The sequence below is a fragment of the Hyperolius riggenbachi genome, chromosome 11 (assembly GCF_040937935.1).
Source record: "Hyperolius riggenbachi isolate aHypRig1 chromosome 11, aHypRig1.pri, whole genome shotgun sequence".
Taxonomy (NCBI): domain Eukaryota; kingdom Metazoa; phylum Chordata; class Amphibia; order Anura; family Hyperoliidae; genus Hyperolius; species Hyperolius riggenbachi.
Window position 1 is genome coordinate 137,924,561 of NC_090656.1, and position 18,738 is coordinate 137,943,298.

At 41.7% G+C, this 18,738-nt stretch overlaps 1 protein-coding gene and 1 long non-coding RNA gene across 3 annotated transcripts in view; one reads left to right on the plus strand and one right to left on the minus strand.

Moving 5' to 3' along the window:
* LOC137538751 (solute carrier family 22 member 6-A-like) overlaps window positions 1-18,738 on the minus strand; it is a 115,630-nt gene that overhangs the window by 14,887 nt on the left and 82,005 nt on the right. Inside the window, exons 8-9 of the mRNA XM_068261064.1 lie at window positions 15,295-15,509; window positions 15,098-15,206 (exon numbers count right to left, since the gene is read on the minus strand). Coding sequence (XP_068117165.1) covers window positions 15,098-15,206; window positions 15,295-15,509 — 324 coding nt within the window. The remainder of the gene's footprint in view (window positions 1-15,097; window positions 15,207-15,294; window positions 15,510-18,738) is intronic.
* LOC137538753 (uncharacterized) overlaps window positions 1-18,738 on the plus strand; it is a 29,852-nt gene that overhangs the window by 4,855 nt on the left and 6,259 nt on the right. Inside the window, exons 1-2 of one of the 2 annotated variants that reach the window (XR_011024879.1) lie at window positions 1,377-1,462; window positions 5,249-5,347. This is a non-coding gene — a long non-coding RNA (uncharacterized lncRNA). Of the gene's footprint in view, window positions 1-1,376; window positions 1,463-5,248; window positions 5,348-18,738 lie in introns of those variants that run through there. The other variant, XR_011024880.1, reaches the window with a different exon arrangement.

Consider the following 18,738-nt stretch of genomic DNA (forward strand, 5'->3'; position numbering starts at 1 on the left):
CAACAGAGCATTATCCATATTCAGAATAAAACTGCTTTTCCTTATTTGAATTCTGCTGGTGCTAAAACATCTACACTCTAAACCCTCGCTGCCTTACATTTGGCTGACAAAGATTATATGTCCTCAGAATAATCTCTTTATTGTTATGTTGATGGGATTATGTGTATTTATTTACTGCTTTGGACATAGAAACCCTTTGCAAAAGCAGAATAATACTACATATGGTAACAATAACCCAATTTTTAACAGGGAAATACAGTAAAATACAAGATGAAAAGAAAAGTTTTAATTAATTGGGAGCTAATATGGGGTTCCTTCTAACTATCTACATTCTAACATCTGTTTACAAGAAACAATGTAATATTTCTGTTCCCTTGGATATAATCCTCTAGTCAACCTTTTTCACAAATGTGCTTACAGCACACATGAACTGTGAAAAAGTTGATATTTACTTGATATTTACTTATCTGAGGCTGGATGGGTAAGAGTCACTCTCTGGGAATCTGCACTTTTGTTTTTAACCTTCAGACCATTTTCGAACCCACTTTTCCTCAAATTTTAGGGAACAAATTTGGTTCCAAATGTACACCTTGCAGAAGTTTTAGGGTCCTATACAAACAGCTGTCACCCCCCCCCCCCATTCCCTGTGCTCATGATCTTGGAGGCGCGCTGACATCACTACCCCAAAAATATACAGAGCTAGATGGGTGGGCTGGATTGTTCTGCAGTCTGATCAAGCTTGCCCATCCAGCTCTCTATGCTCCCTTGATGGTGACCAGCCCAGGTAGAGATGGATGGGTTGTCCCATGTAAAATGCCCATCCAGCTCTTTATGCTCTGGGGAGGTGACATCTGAAGGATGGTGAGTGCAGGTTTAGGAATCCATAACAGCCACCTCTCAGCACACTGGCATTTCTAGGCTTGTGCCTAGTGCTACTCTAGACTACACACTACACTTCTCTACACACTAGACTATACACTACACTGCAATACACTAAACACTAGACCAGGGGCGGACTGGCCTGGGGGGATGGGGGTCATTCTCCCCCCGGGCCGCCTTCTGCCTCTGTATTTTGGACCGCTGCATGCTCGGCAAAAGAGGAAGGGGCCGACTTCTTTCCTTCCTCCTGTGTCCCCCTAAGCACAGTGTGGCTGGCTGCGCTGGTCGGTCTCACCAGTACCCTGTGACAGAGGATCAGCCTGAGAAGCTACCTTGACAAATACTGTATATATGCAGCCAGGCAATGCACACCTGGGGACAGAGACGGCTGTGCACACAGCAATGCTCTGCTTCCTGCACGGAGGTTGGGCTCCGCCCCCTGTGGGTTGACCGTGGCAATTTCAAAGTCAAGAGACAGCCTGCGCTGCACCAGCATGACTGAGTGTGGACTCTCATCCAGACAGCGTGAGCAGAGAAAGAACTGCTGCACAGCCTGGGAGCTTTCCCTGGGACACAGAGAAGGGTGAGGAAGGACGTGCACGCTGCTTTCACTATGATATGACTGTGATATACGGAGATTAGCCTGATTGCTTTGTGCTCTCTTATCTCTTGTTCTTCCAGTGTGTCCATTTCTTCCCAGGCCCCCTCCTCCCCCACTCTTTCCTCTCCCAAATGCAATTGCTTCTTTCATCCCTGCTAAATGGGACAGAGCTAGCCAGTCCTGGTGGGATCTCTCTGCTGTTTCTCCTCTCCCCATGTTTTGTGCTTCTACCTTAATCCCCCTCCCCCCCTCATGTCTCCCCTTCTTTTTTATGTTCTCAATTTCTCCTTCTCGCATCCCTCTTGTCTCCTTTTTATGCATCTGTCTCTCCCACAAAGTTCCTACTATTTGGTCATTCTATCTCTGACTTCTAGCATCTTCTGCAGCATGTTGCAGAGATTAGTACACAGTCATGTCACTGATTGTCATCAGATGAGCTCACAATCAAATCCTACCATAGCCATACTCTAATATTATTATTATTACTAGTCTGCCTAAGCCCGTTTAAAAACAGGCTCTAGGTAGTCAAATTACCGCCGCCAGTCAGTGCCGGCGCATGCGTGCGCACCCGCCCGCCCTGCTCCCTGGGCCAACCTAACGTCCCAACAGTACTAAAAGCCACTAACGGACAGACAGGGAAAGTGGATGACGTAGGGACAGTTATCTTTTATTGTATAGGATTATCATTATGTATTTATATAGCACTGGAATCTTCTACAGCACTTTACGGAGTACATAGTCATATCACTGACTGTCCTCAGAGGGGCTCACAGTGTAATCCTGCCATAGTCTAATGTCCTACCATATTATTATGTATTTATAAAGCACTGACTTCTTCTACAGCACGTTACAGAGTACATAGTCACGTCACTGACTGTCCTCAGAGGAGCTCACAGTCTAATCCTGCCATAGTCATAGTCTAATGTCCTACCTTATTAGTATTATGTATTAATATAGCACTGACATCTTTTGCAGCACATTACAGAGCACAGTCATGTCACTGACTGTCCTCAGAGTAACTCACACTCTAATACTACCATAGTCTAATGTCCTACCATATTATTATTATGTATTTATATAGCACTGGCATCTTCTACAGTACTTTTACAGAGTCATGTCATAGTCATGTCACTGACTGTCCTCAGAGCAGCTCACAATCCAAACCTACCATAGTCTAATGGCCTACCATATTATTATGTATTTATATAGCACTGACATCTTCTGCAGCACTTTACAGAGTACATCGTCGTGTCACTGACTGTCCTCAGAGGAGCTCACACTCTAATCCCACCATAGTCATAGTCTAATGTCCTCCCATATTATTATCATGTTTTTTATAGCACTGACATCTCCTGCAGCACATTACAGAGTACATAGTCATGTCACTGACTGTCCTCAGAGGAGCTCACAATCTAATGCTACCATAGTTAGTCTGTTTTCACTATAGGCTTGTTTTAAAGGGAACCAGAGAGGATCAAGAAAAAGTTTTATACATACCTGGGGCTTCCTCCAGCCCCATACGCACGGATCGCTCCCACGCCGCCGTCCTCTGCTGCCTGGATCCACCGGTACCGGGTCCGGTCATTGCCGCGAGTCGGCCAGTCGGCCGGCAGACGCGGCCGATTCTCAGCATCACAAGGAGCTCCCTCCATAGACGTACGCATGAGGCTGCCTACTGCGCAGCCGCATGCGTACGGGTATGGAGGGAGCCCCTGTGATGCGGACAATTGGCCGCGTCCGCCGGAAGTGACGGGCGTGGTACTGGCGGTTCCAGGAAGCGGAGGATGGCGGCGTGGGAGCGATCCAGGCTTATGGGGCTGGAAGAAGCCCCAGGTATGTATAAAAGCCTTTTTCTATTTTAAGAAACCATTCCTCTCTGCTTACCTTTAAGGGAAACCAACTAACTTACTAGTGTATTTCTGGGATGCCATGGAATCTAAAGTCTCTAGCTAAAGCTTGTGGAAAGAGATTTTGTCCTGACCAAAATTCAAAGCTAGGACACCATAATACAAAAGTGTTATCCACTATGCCTCTGCCCAGCTCATACTGTATCTATCTGCTCATCCATGTCATCAATTCTGACCCCCGACCACCCCTCCTCCCTCCATTCTACTTCTCTTATCTTGTCTCAATTCCAACACACTGTGCTTATCTCCAGAATGGGTTATGAATCGCTAAACTATTGTATCAACTCACTATGTCAGCCCTTCAATGTCATGAATATACTCACTTCAGTCCACATCTATCCTAATAGGCGGTCACATATTTGCATTCCCATAATGTTTGTGAAAATGTACTTTGCAATGAAGAGTCAGGAATTGCTTGATAATCTGATCCTGCAGTGTGAAGGATATGATACTTAAAATTGTTCTGTTGGGACATGATGCTGGAACTTGTTTTGTGGGCAACATTATAGCTGCTGTTTTTATTTGAGGCGCATGGTGGCAGCAGGTTCTGTATGGCAAGTGGTTTATATCATATACGATGTATTCTATAGAGTGTGTGGTTTGTTTGTTTTTTAAATGGAATTGGGGTAGCACAGATTTCCTGCATAGGATGACAAGAAAGCTAGACACGGCCCTGTTTCTTGGGAAGAGGTTTCTGCAGCAGCGGGACATTGTGTTCATAAGAACGCAGATTCTTTCAGCGGTACTACGGAGTGCTAATAACAGAAAGGTTACCCTATTTACTCATTTATAGTTTGTTAACCTCACTATCCCCCCAGCCTATATAATTTAATTTCTTCCTTCCTGGGGAGAAAGAGTACAGATGGAGGACAATCTGGGAAGAGGGGACAAGCTTTGTGGGGCCTAGTGACAGGATAGCATCATGCAGATGCTGTAGATTTGTCAGCTGCATCCTCAATTTTGTTCCACTGCATCCTAAAGGCACTCTATTGGTTAAGATCTGCTGACTGTGGAGGCCATAGAACACTAAACCATTATCATATACAAGAAATCTGTTTGAAATTGTGTAAGCTATGTGACATGGTGCATTATCCTACTGGAAGTATCCTTCAGTTATAAATCCAGCCCCGCTGTGCTTTGTGCCATAACCTGCTTGGCAGTCACCCTGACCCAGGCTTTTGATTACTGCTAATAATTTTTTTTTTTTTTACCCCAAACTTTGGTTGCTAGGAGGGGTAATCTATGTAATTGCATGAAATGCTGCATTACACTATATATACATTTGTTAACAAAAAAGATATGTATTTGGGCTGGGGCTGCCGTGAAAGGGCCTCTAGGTTGTGTTTTCCCCCCAGGCCAAAAGGTCCCAGTCCTCCCCTGCACTAGACTATACAGTACACTACACTAACCCCGTCCTTCCCTCACAACTAAGCTACACTACACTAACAGCACCTAACAGTTCAACTCTCACCTGATCCTGCCGCCACCCTCCTCCCACCTCGCTCCGGCTTGTTCAGGCGTCTCTCTTCTCCTCTGGCATCTTTTTAGGCATCCCTCTTCTCCTCCAGTGTGGGTGGCATCATCTGACATAGCGGTACACAGCGACCTAGAAAGATGCCCGAGGAGAAGAGGGACACGTGGACAAGCCAGTCGGAGAAAGGAGCATGGCGCTGGATGGGTAAGAGTCACTCCCTGGGAATCTGCACTTTTTTTTAATCTTCAGACCATTTTCGAACCCACTTTTCCTAAAATTTTAGGGAAGAAAAGTCTGTCCGAAAAATACGGTATATATTTTATTTGTACTTTCCATGGTTAGTAAGATTTTAGTACAAATCTTGTGCATTGTCTTTTATTCTTAAAGGCACTATATTGACCTGATGAAGCAGCCCTGAACTGCAAAACACATCTTCTGTGATGAATACATTTGATTTAAATTAACACTTGAGTAGACTTCATGAAGGTAAGCCAACATGTACCTTTGTTTTAAACAGTTTTTAAATGGTTTTATTATTATTGTGTGCCTCAGGGAAGGCACGCAATTTTATGATTTCATCATAAGGTTTATTGTTTTGAAGCTGCGAGTACCCCTCTCTCACAATGTGGAGTGGGGACGGTTCTTCCCCACATGCTTATTTAGTGGTTGCTGTTAAAAACAAGCCTTGTGAGTACCCAAAACTTTTTATATCCTTACACCAATCTACACTAATTATGCTGCATTGCATTGGGCTCCAGGTGCCCCTGTATTTTTTCCTTTTGTAATATTAAGCCACCAGCTGAATAAGCCCACTAGAGCTCACTTATACCTGAGCTATATTTTTGCCAAAACTGACTGGTGCAAAACAAAAGAATAAAAATAATACCGGTATTTATTTTGTCCTCCTAATTCCATTACATTGCAACATAGAGGGGAAAAAAGGGGATAGATACATTCTGAATTAAAACATCATGAGATTTGCATGGAAATGATATGCAGATTAGACTTGAGATGTGTATTTCATGCAGATTTGAGGAGCTTTAAATATGATTTAAAATCATACATTTGTATAACTGCATAGAAGAAAAACACAGATTTTTTTTTTTCAAATTAATATGCTACATTGTATGTTATGCAATCCACATAAGAACAATATTACTTTCTTATTATATTTTATAGAAACATAATTTTTATCATATTTTCAGGATGTCAAAACACATGCTGTTATATTTTACAAATAATTATTTAAAACATTAAACAGATTTCTGTTACTTGCATCATACTCATATTAGCAGTGGCAGTCTCAGACTAACTGATTCAGGGCATAGGGATGGTCGGAAATTTACGATTCCGACAAAATTTCTTCTTTCCGAAAAAATTTTTTTACAGATTTCCGCAGATTTCTGGGGAAATCCAATTTTCCAATTTCCATTTAAGAACAATTCTTAAGTAGGGGTAAATCCTTTTTTGTTTTGAAACAATTGAACTAACCAATAGGAGGAGGAAAACAAGGGGGGGAGGGGATGGAAGGGGGAAAAGACAAGGAGAGGGGATGGGGAAGGGAGGGGAAAGGGAAGGAAATTAGCACATTGTTTAAAATTCCTCTTATCAAAGAAATAATTAAGAGCGGTTATAGGTTAGATCATTGGAAGGTAAAGTAATAATGCAAGGGCCTCAGGGATGAGATAGGAGGAACTTCAATAAAAGGAGTAAAATCCCAGGTTATCTGTGCTCGAGAGGAGGCCTGAGATCATGTGTAGAGTCCAATTGGAAAGTTTAATTATAAGTATGAGTATATCATGGAGGCAGATGATCAGAGGTAAAGAACAGCCATGGATCCCAAATTTTATGGAATTTGAGTTCTGTATGTCTTAAAGAGGCAGTCATCTGCTCCATAGCCTTGGTCCAATTTACTCTGATCTTGACTTCAGATATAGTAGGAGGAGCTATAGCTTTCCAAGCAGATGCTATGGAGAGTCTAGCAGCAGTCAGGATATGTGTGATTAGGTGCAAGGAATATTTATCAATATTAGAAATGAGTTTACCTAGGAGCATAATTAATGGGTCAATTGGAACTAAGACATGCGTGACGGTAAAAATCAGTTGTTGAAGTTCCTCCCATAAAGGGACTATTAAGGGACAATACCAAAAAATATGCAGAGATCTGATGTATTAGGATAGATTTTAGACATGCCTTCTGGAGTGAGGTACCAACGGAAAAGAACCTTGTAAATATTCTCTTTAATCTGGGTACACATAGAGGAATATCTAGCATTTTCCCATATATCATCCCAATCCTCTGAGCTTATAGTCATAGAAAGAGCCTCTTCCCATTTTTTCATATAGGGGTGGGAGGGCTTTGTAGTGCCAGATTTGGTTTGGAGGAGGGAGTATATCTGAGAAATAAGACCTTTCTGATGTCCTCTGTGGGCACATAGTCCTTCAAAAGGAGTATGGGAAGATACGGAATTGACCTCATATGTATAGTGATGTAAGAAGTGGGAGATTTGATTAAACTCCATTAGGATCTGGGGAGTGAGGTTCAGTTTTTCCTCCAGTTTAGATCTGGTGAGAAATTTGCCGGTGGCAAAATCTGTCCAATCATCTAGATTAAAATAGCCTAGATGATACCACCTTGACATAAAGGTGGAGTAAGTGCTGCGAGCGAAAGCAGGGTTTCCTAGTATAGGGTTTCATGATGAGGGATGAGACCTCAGGCTTGCAGAGGTGGCTATTAATCTCCAGAGGCAGATGGTAAATGTGATAGTTGGGAGCAGGTTAGCATAAGATAGCTTAGGAGGTGATGTTGCCCAAAGGAAAGAGGCTAGCAACAAGGGAAGTACTTCAGTGGCTTCAATTAAGCCCCTTTTCTGATAATTGTCGTAGGTGTGCAGCTTGGTAATAGTGTTTTAAGCATGGAAGACCTAGTACTCCCTGTTCTCTTGCAGATAACAATACAGTTTTAGAGAACCTAGGGCGCTTATGATTCCATACAAAATCTAAAAAAGCTGATTGTAGTCTAGATAGTTGGAACAAGGGGACATGAACTGGAAGAGTCTCAAAGAGGTATAAGATACATGGCAAAATGTTTGTCTTTAAAGAGTAGATCCTACCAATCCAGGAAATGTTGTATGCCGTCCATTAATGTAGATCTTGCAATACTTTATGAATTAGTGAAGGGAAATTATGCTTATAGACTGTAGAATATGAGGTGGTTAAATTAATCCCTAAATATGTTAAAGGGACTCTGTAACAAAAATGTCATTGTGTTTTCTACCATCCTACAGGTTCCTAAACCTATTATAATGTGCTCTGGCTTACAGCAGCACTTTCTACTATCACCATCTCTGTAATAAATCAGCTTATCTTTCCCCTGGCGGACTTGTCGTCCTGTGTCTGGAAGGCTGCCAACTCTTCAGTGTGATCTGCTATGCGTGCCCCCTCTATGCACACTCCCCTGTGTGTGTGTGTGTGTGTTATTTACATTAGCCAGCTTTTCTCTGCTCTCTTATCTTTTACAAGCTGGATAAATCCTCTGTTCACATACTGATGAGTCACATACTGCAGAATTACAGACAACCAGGCAGAGCTGTCTGCAAGAAGAAACAAACAATCAGCTTGTAACTCTTCAGTGAGCTGCAGGGGGAAAGAAACACACAAATGCTCTCTTGAGATTCAGAAGGAAGGCTGTATACAGCCTGATTGTGTATGGATGTATTTTCTATGTGTAACATACTGTACATCAAGCTACTTCCTGTTTTGGTGGCCATTTTGTTTGTTTACAAACAAACTTTTTAAAACTGTTTTTGACTACTTTTAATGCGGCGGGGAGCTGCGAAATTGTGTCAGAGGGTAATAGAAGATGTCCCCTAACTAACGCACTGGTATGTTTACTTTTGTGTGATTTTTAACAATACAGATTCTCTTTAAGGTTTGGGTTTTCCAGTTATAAGAGTAAGATGATTTTAAAGCGAGCAGCATATTAGAAGGGATTTTAATTAGGAGGGCTTTGGTTTTATCTTAATTTATTTTAAATCCTGAAATAGATTCGTAAGCAGCTATAGTAGAGTGTAGGGCTGGTAGTGAGGTAATTGGAGAGGTGAGGGAAAGCAAAATGTCGTCCGCGAAAAGAGAGATTTTGTGTTCATGACATTATTGTCAATACAGTACAGGGGAGAGAAAAGAGGTGCCAATCCTTACTATACTATTATGCTCTATGGACCACCAGGTAGTAAATACAGAGAGAGCGGAGGGGCCAGCAAGGAGGCAGGGGTAGGATTGCCCAATGGAGGATTTCCCTTTCTATGAGTGACCAGTTGGCAAATAAATGGAGTGTGGGAAACAAGAGACAGTGTAGCTTATCCTATGTATTTTTGTTTGTAAAGCGGACTCTCTTCTGCTCTCAGTGAGACCATTTTTATGTGTGTAAGACTCTGTGACATTTAGTGACAGGTGGATAGATGCCTTCAAACCACTAGTTTGGAGGCCATGGGCCATATGCAATTCACTTTTTCATATGCAATTCACTTTTTCACCTGTGTTTCCTCCTAGGTGAAATTTTCACAACTTGTCATAAAAAGCATTTTAAGCCACCAGCAAGCAAGAAAATACTCAAAATACATTTGATAGTACTTTTTCAACAACTTTTTGGTACTTTTTTAATTGTAAAATGCTGAAAAGTTAGTATAAAAAGAGGTAGGAAATGTATCTCCTAGGAGAACACTCAGGAGAAAAAGTGAATTGCATATGGCCCCATTTGTGCATCACTCGTCTGGCATCAATTTACCTGACACTTGTCTGGTGGGCATAAATATTATTGGTTGGCAAGGGTTGGTGCTATAACTAGAGTACATGCCAGTGAAATCTGTCTATCATGTTATGGGCATTGTATCTGCAAATTATTGATATCTGCCCATTGTTGTTATTATCTGCTTATTTCTAGTATTATGTGCATGTCAATGCCATGCCTGTCAGTAATATTTGCATGTCACTGAAATGTGCCTGTTACAATCATTTGCACATTATTATTACTCTTTGACGGTTATATGCAGCACCTGCATATCATTGTGTTGTATGCTAAATTAACCACTTCAGCCCGTGGGTTGTTTTCACCTTATGAACGAGAAGAATTTTCACATTTCAGCGCTTCTCCCTTTATTCTCCAATAACTTTATCACTACTTATCACAACAAAAATGACCTTGTTTTTTTCCGCCACCAATTAGGCTATTTTGGGTGGTATATTATGCTAAGTATTATAAATGCATTTTAATGGGAATAATAAGAGAAACATGGGGAAAAAAATCATTATTTCTCAGTTTTCGGCCACTATAGTTCTAAAATAAAACGTAAAAACTGAATAAAAGCCACACATTTTATTTCCCTTAGTACAATGTATGGTGACAATATTTTATTTGGAAATAAAGGTGCATTTTTTCAGTTTTACACCCATCACTAATTTTAAGCACATCATTTAATAGTAATATACCCTCTTGACAAACATATTAAAAACATTCAATACAGACAGCAGAAAACAAAGCAAGCGCTCACCAATATGGGCCGCATCTGAATGACTCACCACCTCATATGCACCGCTTAAATAGCTCAAATACACACTCAGCAATCAGACAGATGCAAAACATATGCAAAACTAAACTAAATACTTACCATGCAAAACAGGATAGCACAATGGGTGCTGCTAGCCTGGTAGTTACAGAACTGTGGATACAAAATATAGGTAAAAGGCTGCGCATCCCTGACCCAATACTATACAATTGAATGGTTTTGCTGTTAGGACATCTGCTCTGGAGATTTACCTCAACGTTGGTGCAGATGTCCAGTATATCTATATTTTTGCATGCAAAACTATGATGGAAGCTAAAATTTCTCCATAGACCAGTATTGCATTGTTTGGATGCGGGCGTACATTTTAGTCCAGGGGGGGCGGTGTGCGCCACAGCGATTAACCATTCATTTGTATAGTATTGGGTCAGGGATGCGCAGCCTTTTACCTATATTTTATATTAAAAACATGTTATCCCCTAATTTCTGTAGATGTAATTTTACCATTTGGCCACAAGATGTCCTTGCGCATTATTTTCTATTGCGTACAAAAAGTACACAAATAGGAAGTAATGTGTGGCTGTGTTAAATCGGAAGTGACACAGGCATCTCATTGACCACGAGGACCTGAGGGGAGATGAATGAATGGGAACAAAGTTCCCGTTCATAAATCTATCAATTGGTGGCAGGAGCAGTGGAACCGAGCGAGTGGGAGAGAGCACAGCAGCAAGATCACTCCTACAACTGAGAATGATCAATGTTTTTGAACAAAAACAGTGATCATTCTCGCTGCCCAAGTACGGATTGGCTCAGGGGACTTTTGTCCCCTGCCACCAATCCCCCTGGGCCTGTTGCCGGGACCATCATGAACACGCTCACACGACTGTGCATGCAGCCCCGCAAACTGCACAGATGTGTGTCTCATGCCTCTGCAGCTAAAGCAGCACCAGCCGTGGATGTGAGACTCACATCCATGCAGCTGAAATAGTTACAGCTAACTGAGCACTGTATTTCTTTTTTTTTGTTTTTTGAAAAACAAATCTCTCCATAAGGTAGGTTTGTAATGATATGTGCCATTGGGCCTCTGGCTCCAGCCCAAATAGCACCAATAGGACATCTTCTTCACATGACTGTCTGCTTCTGCCTGCATTTCTAACTCCTGGCGAGGTCACACGTGCGCGCACCACAATGCATACCGGGAGATGTAGTCTATGGATGCGACTACAGAGTACTCGCCACCACAGACTACATCTCTTATGCCACGATATGTAGGATTTCTGCTGCAGAAAAATGAAAGAATACTTTCAATGTGGCCATAGAGTCCCAGGAAAATATGAGACAAATGGAGCAAATATACATCTTTTCAAAATAATGCAGTAAGCTAATGGAAAACATAATTATTATGCTATATGTGAATGACAAAACTACAGTACACAAATGCTCATGCTGTGCACAACCTTGCATGTTATAAAAGGAATTGAAGAAAGGTTCCTGTTTTATGAGAAAGGGTTTCATTATCTCCATCTTATCTTTCTTTCAAACATTTGATGAAAATTGTTACAGCAGCCATGTCAGTCAACAAAGTCATTAAAACATAAGTAAATGTTTTCCGAAACACCTATCTACATGACATTTAAAAAAAACAACTTTGAATTTAAGGGAATAATAGATTTTCTTTGTGTTAAACCTTAAACTTCTGCCTTAAGCAGCAATGTGTGTTTATGAAAGAAGATGAAACATCAGCATCACCTAGTGGTGCTCAGAACTGTGTTTACTGCAGCTGTACATAATGGATAATGGAAGTTGCTTGTCCGATTAATTTGTTTATCAGGATTTACTGGGTACAAAAAGGCAACCGTGGCTTTAAAACTGAGCTCAGTGAAGACACTTAAATACTTCCAAAGTATGTAAGGACACTTCTGGGAGGAAGGGAAATGGACATTATGAGTTATCAAAGTTTCTCTAGGTTAGATATGTTCAGACATTATAAGTGATCCTGTAAAACTGGCCTGGATTTATTACAGGACCACTATCCCGAAAATAGTAGGCAGTTAATATCTGACAGAACCGACAGGTTTTGGGCCAGTCCATCTTCTCATGGGGGATTCTCAGGGTTTTCTTTGTTTTCAACAGCATTTCTTGAACAGCAGCTGCAAAGTCTAAGGGCCCGTTTCCACTAAGAGCAGTGCGATGCGGCTACATAGTTGCATCACACAGCGGGTGTGCTGAAACACATGCACGGCAATGGAAGGGTTTCCACTGCGTGCATGTTGTGCGGAGCGGTGCGGAACGATCCGAGATTCTCGCACGGCCGCATCCGCCCGCAGCCGCATCCCATCTCCTCCTCCTCCATCATGAGATGCGGAATGGAAGTGATGCGGCCGGCGGCGGAAGTGATGCGATGCGGCTACGTAGCCGCATTCACATCACTTTGTAGTTGAAACAGGCCCTAACTGACAAAATAGTGTGCAAGTGAGTAGGGAGGATGGCTGGTATCTTACTATTTTGGCAGTTAAACTGCTGTTCTGGAAATGCTGTTGAAAACAAAGAAAACCCTGAGAATCCCCCATGAGGAGATGGACTGGCCCAAAACCTGTCAGTTCTGTCCGATTTTAACTGCCTTCTTTTTTCGCGATAGTGGTCCTTTAAATTCACCTACTAGGAATAATTTACACAAACGGGGGGGGGGGGGGGGCGGGTATAGTTCTGGATAATGGAGAAGGGACTTAGGGGATAAATGGATAAAGGGATTTTACTGCTGTCTGTATCCCCTCTGGAGAGATAGATTTACACCCACTATCTGCCACTAGGCCCTCCATGGACATGCATTCCTTTAACATGGACCATAGTAGTTCAGAGACAGGAACAGAGAATGTTAAAAAAAAATTATAAACTCTTAAAGGATACCTCAGGTATTCTTTAAATTTAATCTGAACTTTTGCAATTCAAATGCAAACTAAAGACTGTTAAACACAGGCAGCTGAAGGTGGTGAATCTACTGCTCTGGTGCCACCGCCAGGCAATGGTAAGCATTCCATGCCAACAGTTAGAAGTCATCTGTCTCATGGAGTCATATCTGAGTGGGGCAGCAATTCCACTGAGACAAGTCATGAGGTGGTTTCTTGTCGCCAGGTAACTGCCCCACATGTCAACCGCTGAGAGGCATAGGGTTACAAATTCTGCCATTCAGCTGCATTACATTGCAGCCAGAAGTAGACCCGTGGCTGGCAGATGAGAGGCAAGTGCACAGTTCAGCCTTCTGTATGAAAGACACTCCCCACCCTCAAAAGTATTTATATTATTTAAAAGTATTAATACAAATACCTAGTTGATCATATTCTTATAGTCAGTATAGAAGTAATTGCCAGGCAGGTGAAGGCTCCCTGGTAGGCGCATGGTAGTGGCACATTGCATCACTGCCGAACTCCGTGACTTTCAGTGGCCCACACATGCTGCCTGTCAGTCAGAGTGACTGACAGTAGAATGTAGGCCAGTAAAAGTTGAATACTTTGATCCTTTTAGCAGTGAGGCCTCAGCATCACTACCAGAGAGGAGACCAGGCAGAGAGTTTTCATTTCTTTACAGGGAAGAAGAGCAGGATCAACTAGGTACTTGTATTAAAGAGAAACTCCGACCAAGAATTGAACTTTATCCCAATAAGTAGCTGATACCCCCTTTTACATGAGAAATGTAAAAAGGGGTATCAGAGAAAATCTATTCCTTTTCACAAATAGACCACCATGGGGCGCTGTATGGCTGATATTGTGGTGAAACCCCTCCCACAAGAAACAAGAAAAGTACGTACTCTTGGCAGTTTCCTGTCTGTGAACCTTGCTGCATTGTGGAAAATAGCTGTTTACAGCTGTTTCCAACTGCCAAAAAAACATGCAGCAGCTACATCACCTGCCAGCAGTAAAAATGTCACCATGTAATAAATGTCAGAATGTAAATCTGGGATTTAAAAGATTTTACAATGGGCAAACATTGACTAAATCATTTATACATAATTATTGTAAAAAATGAAGCACTTTTTCTATTACATTATTTTCACTGGAGTTCCTCTTTAACACTTATGTTAATATAAAACAAACTTTTTTCTTGGGGGAAGGGGGGGTATAATTAACTTGTTGTATCTATTCCTGGGTACAATAAGAATATACGAGTAGCAGTGGTAGTTTAATCCCACTTTTATAGCAGATGGTTTCTGTTAAATCCAGGCCATGCTTGCAGAATCCCATACAATCCCTTCTTATCTTTAGGTCTGTGTAATATACAGTATCAGCAAATCAACACTTATCTGCAATGTTTCTGGCTGAGAGTTAAGGTCCGTACACACGCCGGACTGCAGGCAACGACTGGCCTGTCGTCACCTCCCGCTGGGCGGGTTTTCAGCAGACAGTCCGGCGTGTGTACAGTCTGTTGATGGACTGATACGGCAGTTTCTGAGCGATCCGCCGGGCGGATCGCTCAGAAACAGCCGTATCAGTCTGCAGACAGACTGTACATATGCCAGACTGTCGCTGGAACGCCCGCCCAGCGGGAGGTGACGTCAGACCCGTCGTTGCCTGCAGTGCGGCGTGTGCACGGACCTTAAGCTTTCTTTGGTCCAGTTATTCAAGGTTTATTCACATATTTCAGTTACTTAGCTCAATGAATAGGCTATAGCACCACCCACCTGATGACTGTAGGGTAGAGTTCTGTGGTATATAGAAATACACAGCTAAATGAGGCTGCTAAACAGCCCTTTCCAAACACTGCCAGGCTGGTCCTCAGAATTTGCAGCTCTAAAGTTAAAAATTAGAAAATGTTACTTTCATGAATGCAATTATAGCTCTAATAATTAGCCAATAGCATGATGTTCATTTGTCTTACCATATGGTACAAAGATATTGGACATAATTGCCACTCCTCCAAGCAAGAGAGAAAAGAATTGCGTTACTCTTCGGCCAATATAAATCATGCCAGAGGTGGAAACTAGCTTGGCTGGAAAATCAACAGCCCCAAAGATAACTTGAATAAGGTAGATACTGACACCAAATTTTTGTAGGTCCATCGCCAGGCCATAGTAAGCAAAACTAGTGGAGAACCTGTTAAAGGATAGAGACATACAAACTATTACTGACAAATACTTAATTTAGTTACTGATTTGTTTTGAAGGTATTAACTTTATTACAATTGGTATAGAAAGGGGCTGGAACCGGAGTGCAGCGTAGTGTGGAGGGCCCCCACATGATAGGGTAGCCTTCCCGGGAAAGCAGGGGTTAATGATAGTGGGTGGGGGAAGGAGTTTAGGTCCGGCAGGAAAGGGATGGCCTGGGCAGGAGGGGTATAAGTGTGGTGGGCGGTCCCTTGTAGCTCAGCAAGCTTGAGGTGGAGAAGCTCCCTCCCTCCCTCCCTTATTGTAAGGATTAATGTGTTTTTCCTTTTGATCTGTTTCTGTTATTGCAGCCGGATGGGTGTGGGGGTCCGGAGGTTGGTCGATATTTGTAAGGGGATTTGCCGCGGGGCAAATTCGGTCTTTTACGGTACAGCGACAAGTTATGATGGTGTGGACATGCAGTTGTCCCCGAGCCGGTGGATGCGGCGGGGGCCGGTTACAAGGCTGCATGCCAGGATTACAGTTTCTCGGTATTAACTCAGTACCTCCGGAACCCCCTACTCCAGCTCTCTCTGATTATTTCCTGGGTGGTTATGGTTAATGTGTTTTATATCAGCGTGTTTTGGATCATTGTTAATTTTGGTTAAATAAAAAGGGGCTGCTCTGGCCTTAAATTCTTCCAACGCCAAGTAGTCCGTGTATTATTTTAAAGTATTAAGAATGGGTTAAATGTGATGGAACGGGGTATAGGCTCTACCATTATCATGACCCTCAAAAGCTGTAATTTGTATTTGATTATAGTTTTGTCTTTGTCTCCTACTGATGGCATAAGCTGGAGCCTGCTGTACTAATATGTTTTATAGGAGACTTTCTATACAAAAGTCTTTATTCAGAAAATAAAGTAACAGGCAACCAGCAGTTGCCGATAGTAACAATCAATCTCTTAGGCAGAACAGCCAAAGAAATAGGACACTACTGCTTTATATTTGTCAAGAAGACAGAGCCTGCAACTTTTTTCTACAAACCATCACATAAATGTTCTGCTCTCAATGGTCTGACCCTGAGTGCTCAATATATGGCCTTTCAGTGGAACACTGACTTATTTACCTGAGATCTCACCTGAGTATGTTTACTTAATGCCTCCCCTGACTCCACTATGGTCAGCCGCATAGCTGGATCAAACCTGTAGTGCTCAAGACTGTGAGACCACAGACATTTTCCAGCTTTCCAGCTCTTTACAACATACCGTAGTTTACACAGGTTAAATGGCTGCCATTTTAGTGGGTTGTATTTCTCAAAATGTATTCTTACATTGGGGTTATGAGACTTAGGTGCATATATAGCATACTTCTGAAAAAAAGTCTTCAAAACTCACCTCTTCAAGAAGGCGTACCACACTGACTCCTTCACTCTCAGCCAAGAACTTCTCAGTGCAACCCCCCTTCTATCGTGTCACCATCCTCCCTTTAGATTGTTAGGCTTTGGCAGGGCCCTCCTTCCTTGTGTATCATACTTGATTGTGCAGTCTACCCACAGAATAACGTGAACCTACAATTACTGGGATTACTATTCGAATGACTGATCTGGCATTGTGTATCGTATTGCTTATTCCTTGTATTGTGTTGTCGGTCATCCCTATTATCATTATCAGGAACCTTATGTTATATGTTGGCGCTATATGAATCCAATAAATAATAACAACTCTACAGATACTTAAAAAGAGTACCCACCATCTCCCAATTCATCCGAGTAACAGTTAAGACTACATATGGGCAGTCTGTTACTCTCTGTTGCATGACACCCCTTAAATACCTTCATGGGGGCTCCATGCTTCCCTCTTATCTCAATGCATCCCTTTGAGTTTACACACTATGAAGTGGTCAGGCTGTGAGCATTTCCACAAACAATTTGTACATGAATCAGAGGGTTGTAAGCAGTGTCAGGTGGACAGGAAAGGAACTTGGTTACATGGGGTGAGGTAGAAGGGCCACTATGGCAATTCATCTTTGACATTATTGCAAATAGCTCCCTCAACAACCCCTTGGCCTTTAAAAATGTCTGGTTGGAGTTGGGTGGAGAATGCTACCTGCCTGCTCCTGCCTGCTCTATTAATGGAACAAGCAGAGACCCTCTACCCAGTGATTGAATACACAGGTATTTTGATAGACCCAAAACTCAGTCACCAAGTTTTAAAGAGACACTGAAGCGAGAAAAAAATGATGATATTATGATTTGTATGTGTAGTACAGCTAAGAAATAAAACATTAAGATCAGATACATCAGTCTAATTGTTTCCAGTACAGGAAGAGTTAAGAAACTCCAGTTGTTATCTCTATACAAAAAAGCCATTATCTCTACGACTTTCAAAGTCCTGGAGAGGGCTGTTTTCTGACTTTTATTATCTCAACTGATAGTTAACTGTTTACTTTTCCTCTGCTAGAGGAGAGGTCATTACTTCACAGACTGCTCTGAAAGAATCATTTTGAATGCTGAGTGTTGTGCAATCTGCACATATTATAGAATGATGCAATGTTAGAAAAACACTGTATACCTGAAAACAAAAATATGAGAATATTTTTTTTGCTGCTAATCTTCTAGTAATTATTCATAGTACACAACCAATTCATTATATCATATATTTTTTTTCGCTTCAGTGTCTCTTTAAAAGAAGTAAAAACTTGAATGTTCCAATTTTTTCGTTTCAAAAATGTAAATCAACCCAACAGAGCAAAGGTATTGTATACACTAAAGTCACTGTACATATAGGATAAAGAGCCACTGTATCACTAAGAAAGCTGCTGCAATGTACATAAATAGAAGCAAACTCCTCTAATAATAAAAAATAATTTCGTGTAGTCATCCGTAATTTTGCATAAAATTTTGTGAAATTTTGCGTAATTTCTCGCCGACTTTAGCAGTGCTGGCAAAGCCCCCATACATGCTATTGACACCAAAATTGCTACATATGTTAAGGAGAATCATGGGTAAAAGTAAAAAAAAAAGAATTTTGCAAAAAGACCTTATAGTTTTTGAGAAACTCGATTTGAAATATGCAAGTAAAAAATGTTTTTTAAAGAAAACCTGAACTGAAAATTAAAAGTCAAAATAAGCATACACAAGTCATACTTACCTTCCATGTAGTCTACTCCTCAGTGTCTTTCTCCTGTCCTGCGTCCTGTTTGTTCACTGTGATCAAGGGAATTCTCCGTCCTCCATTT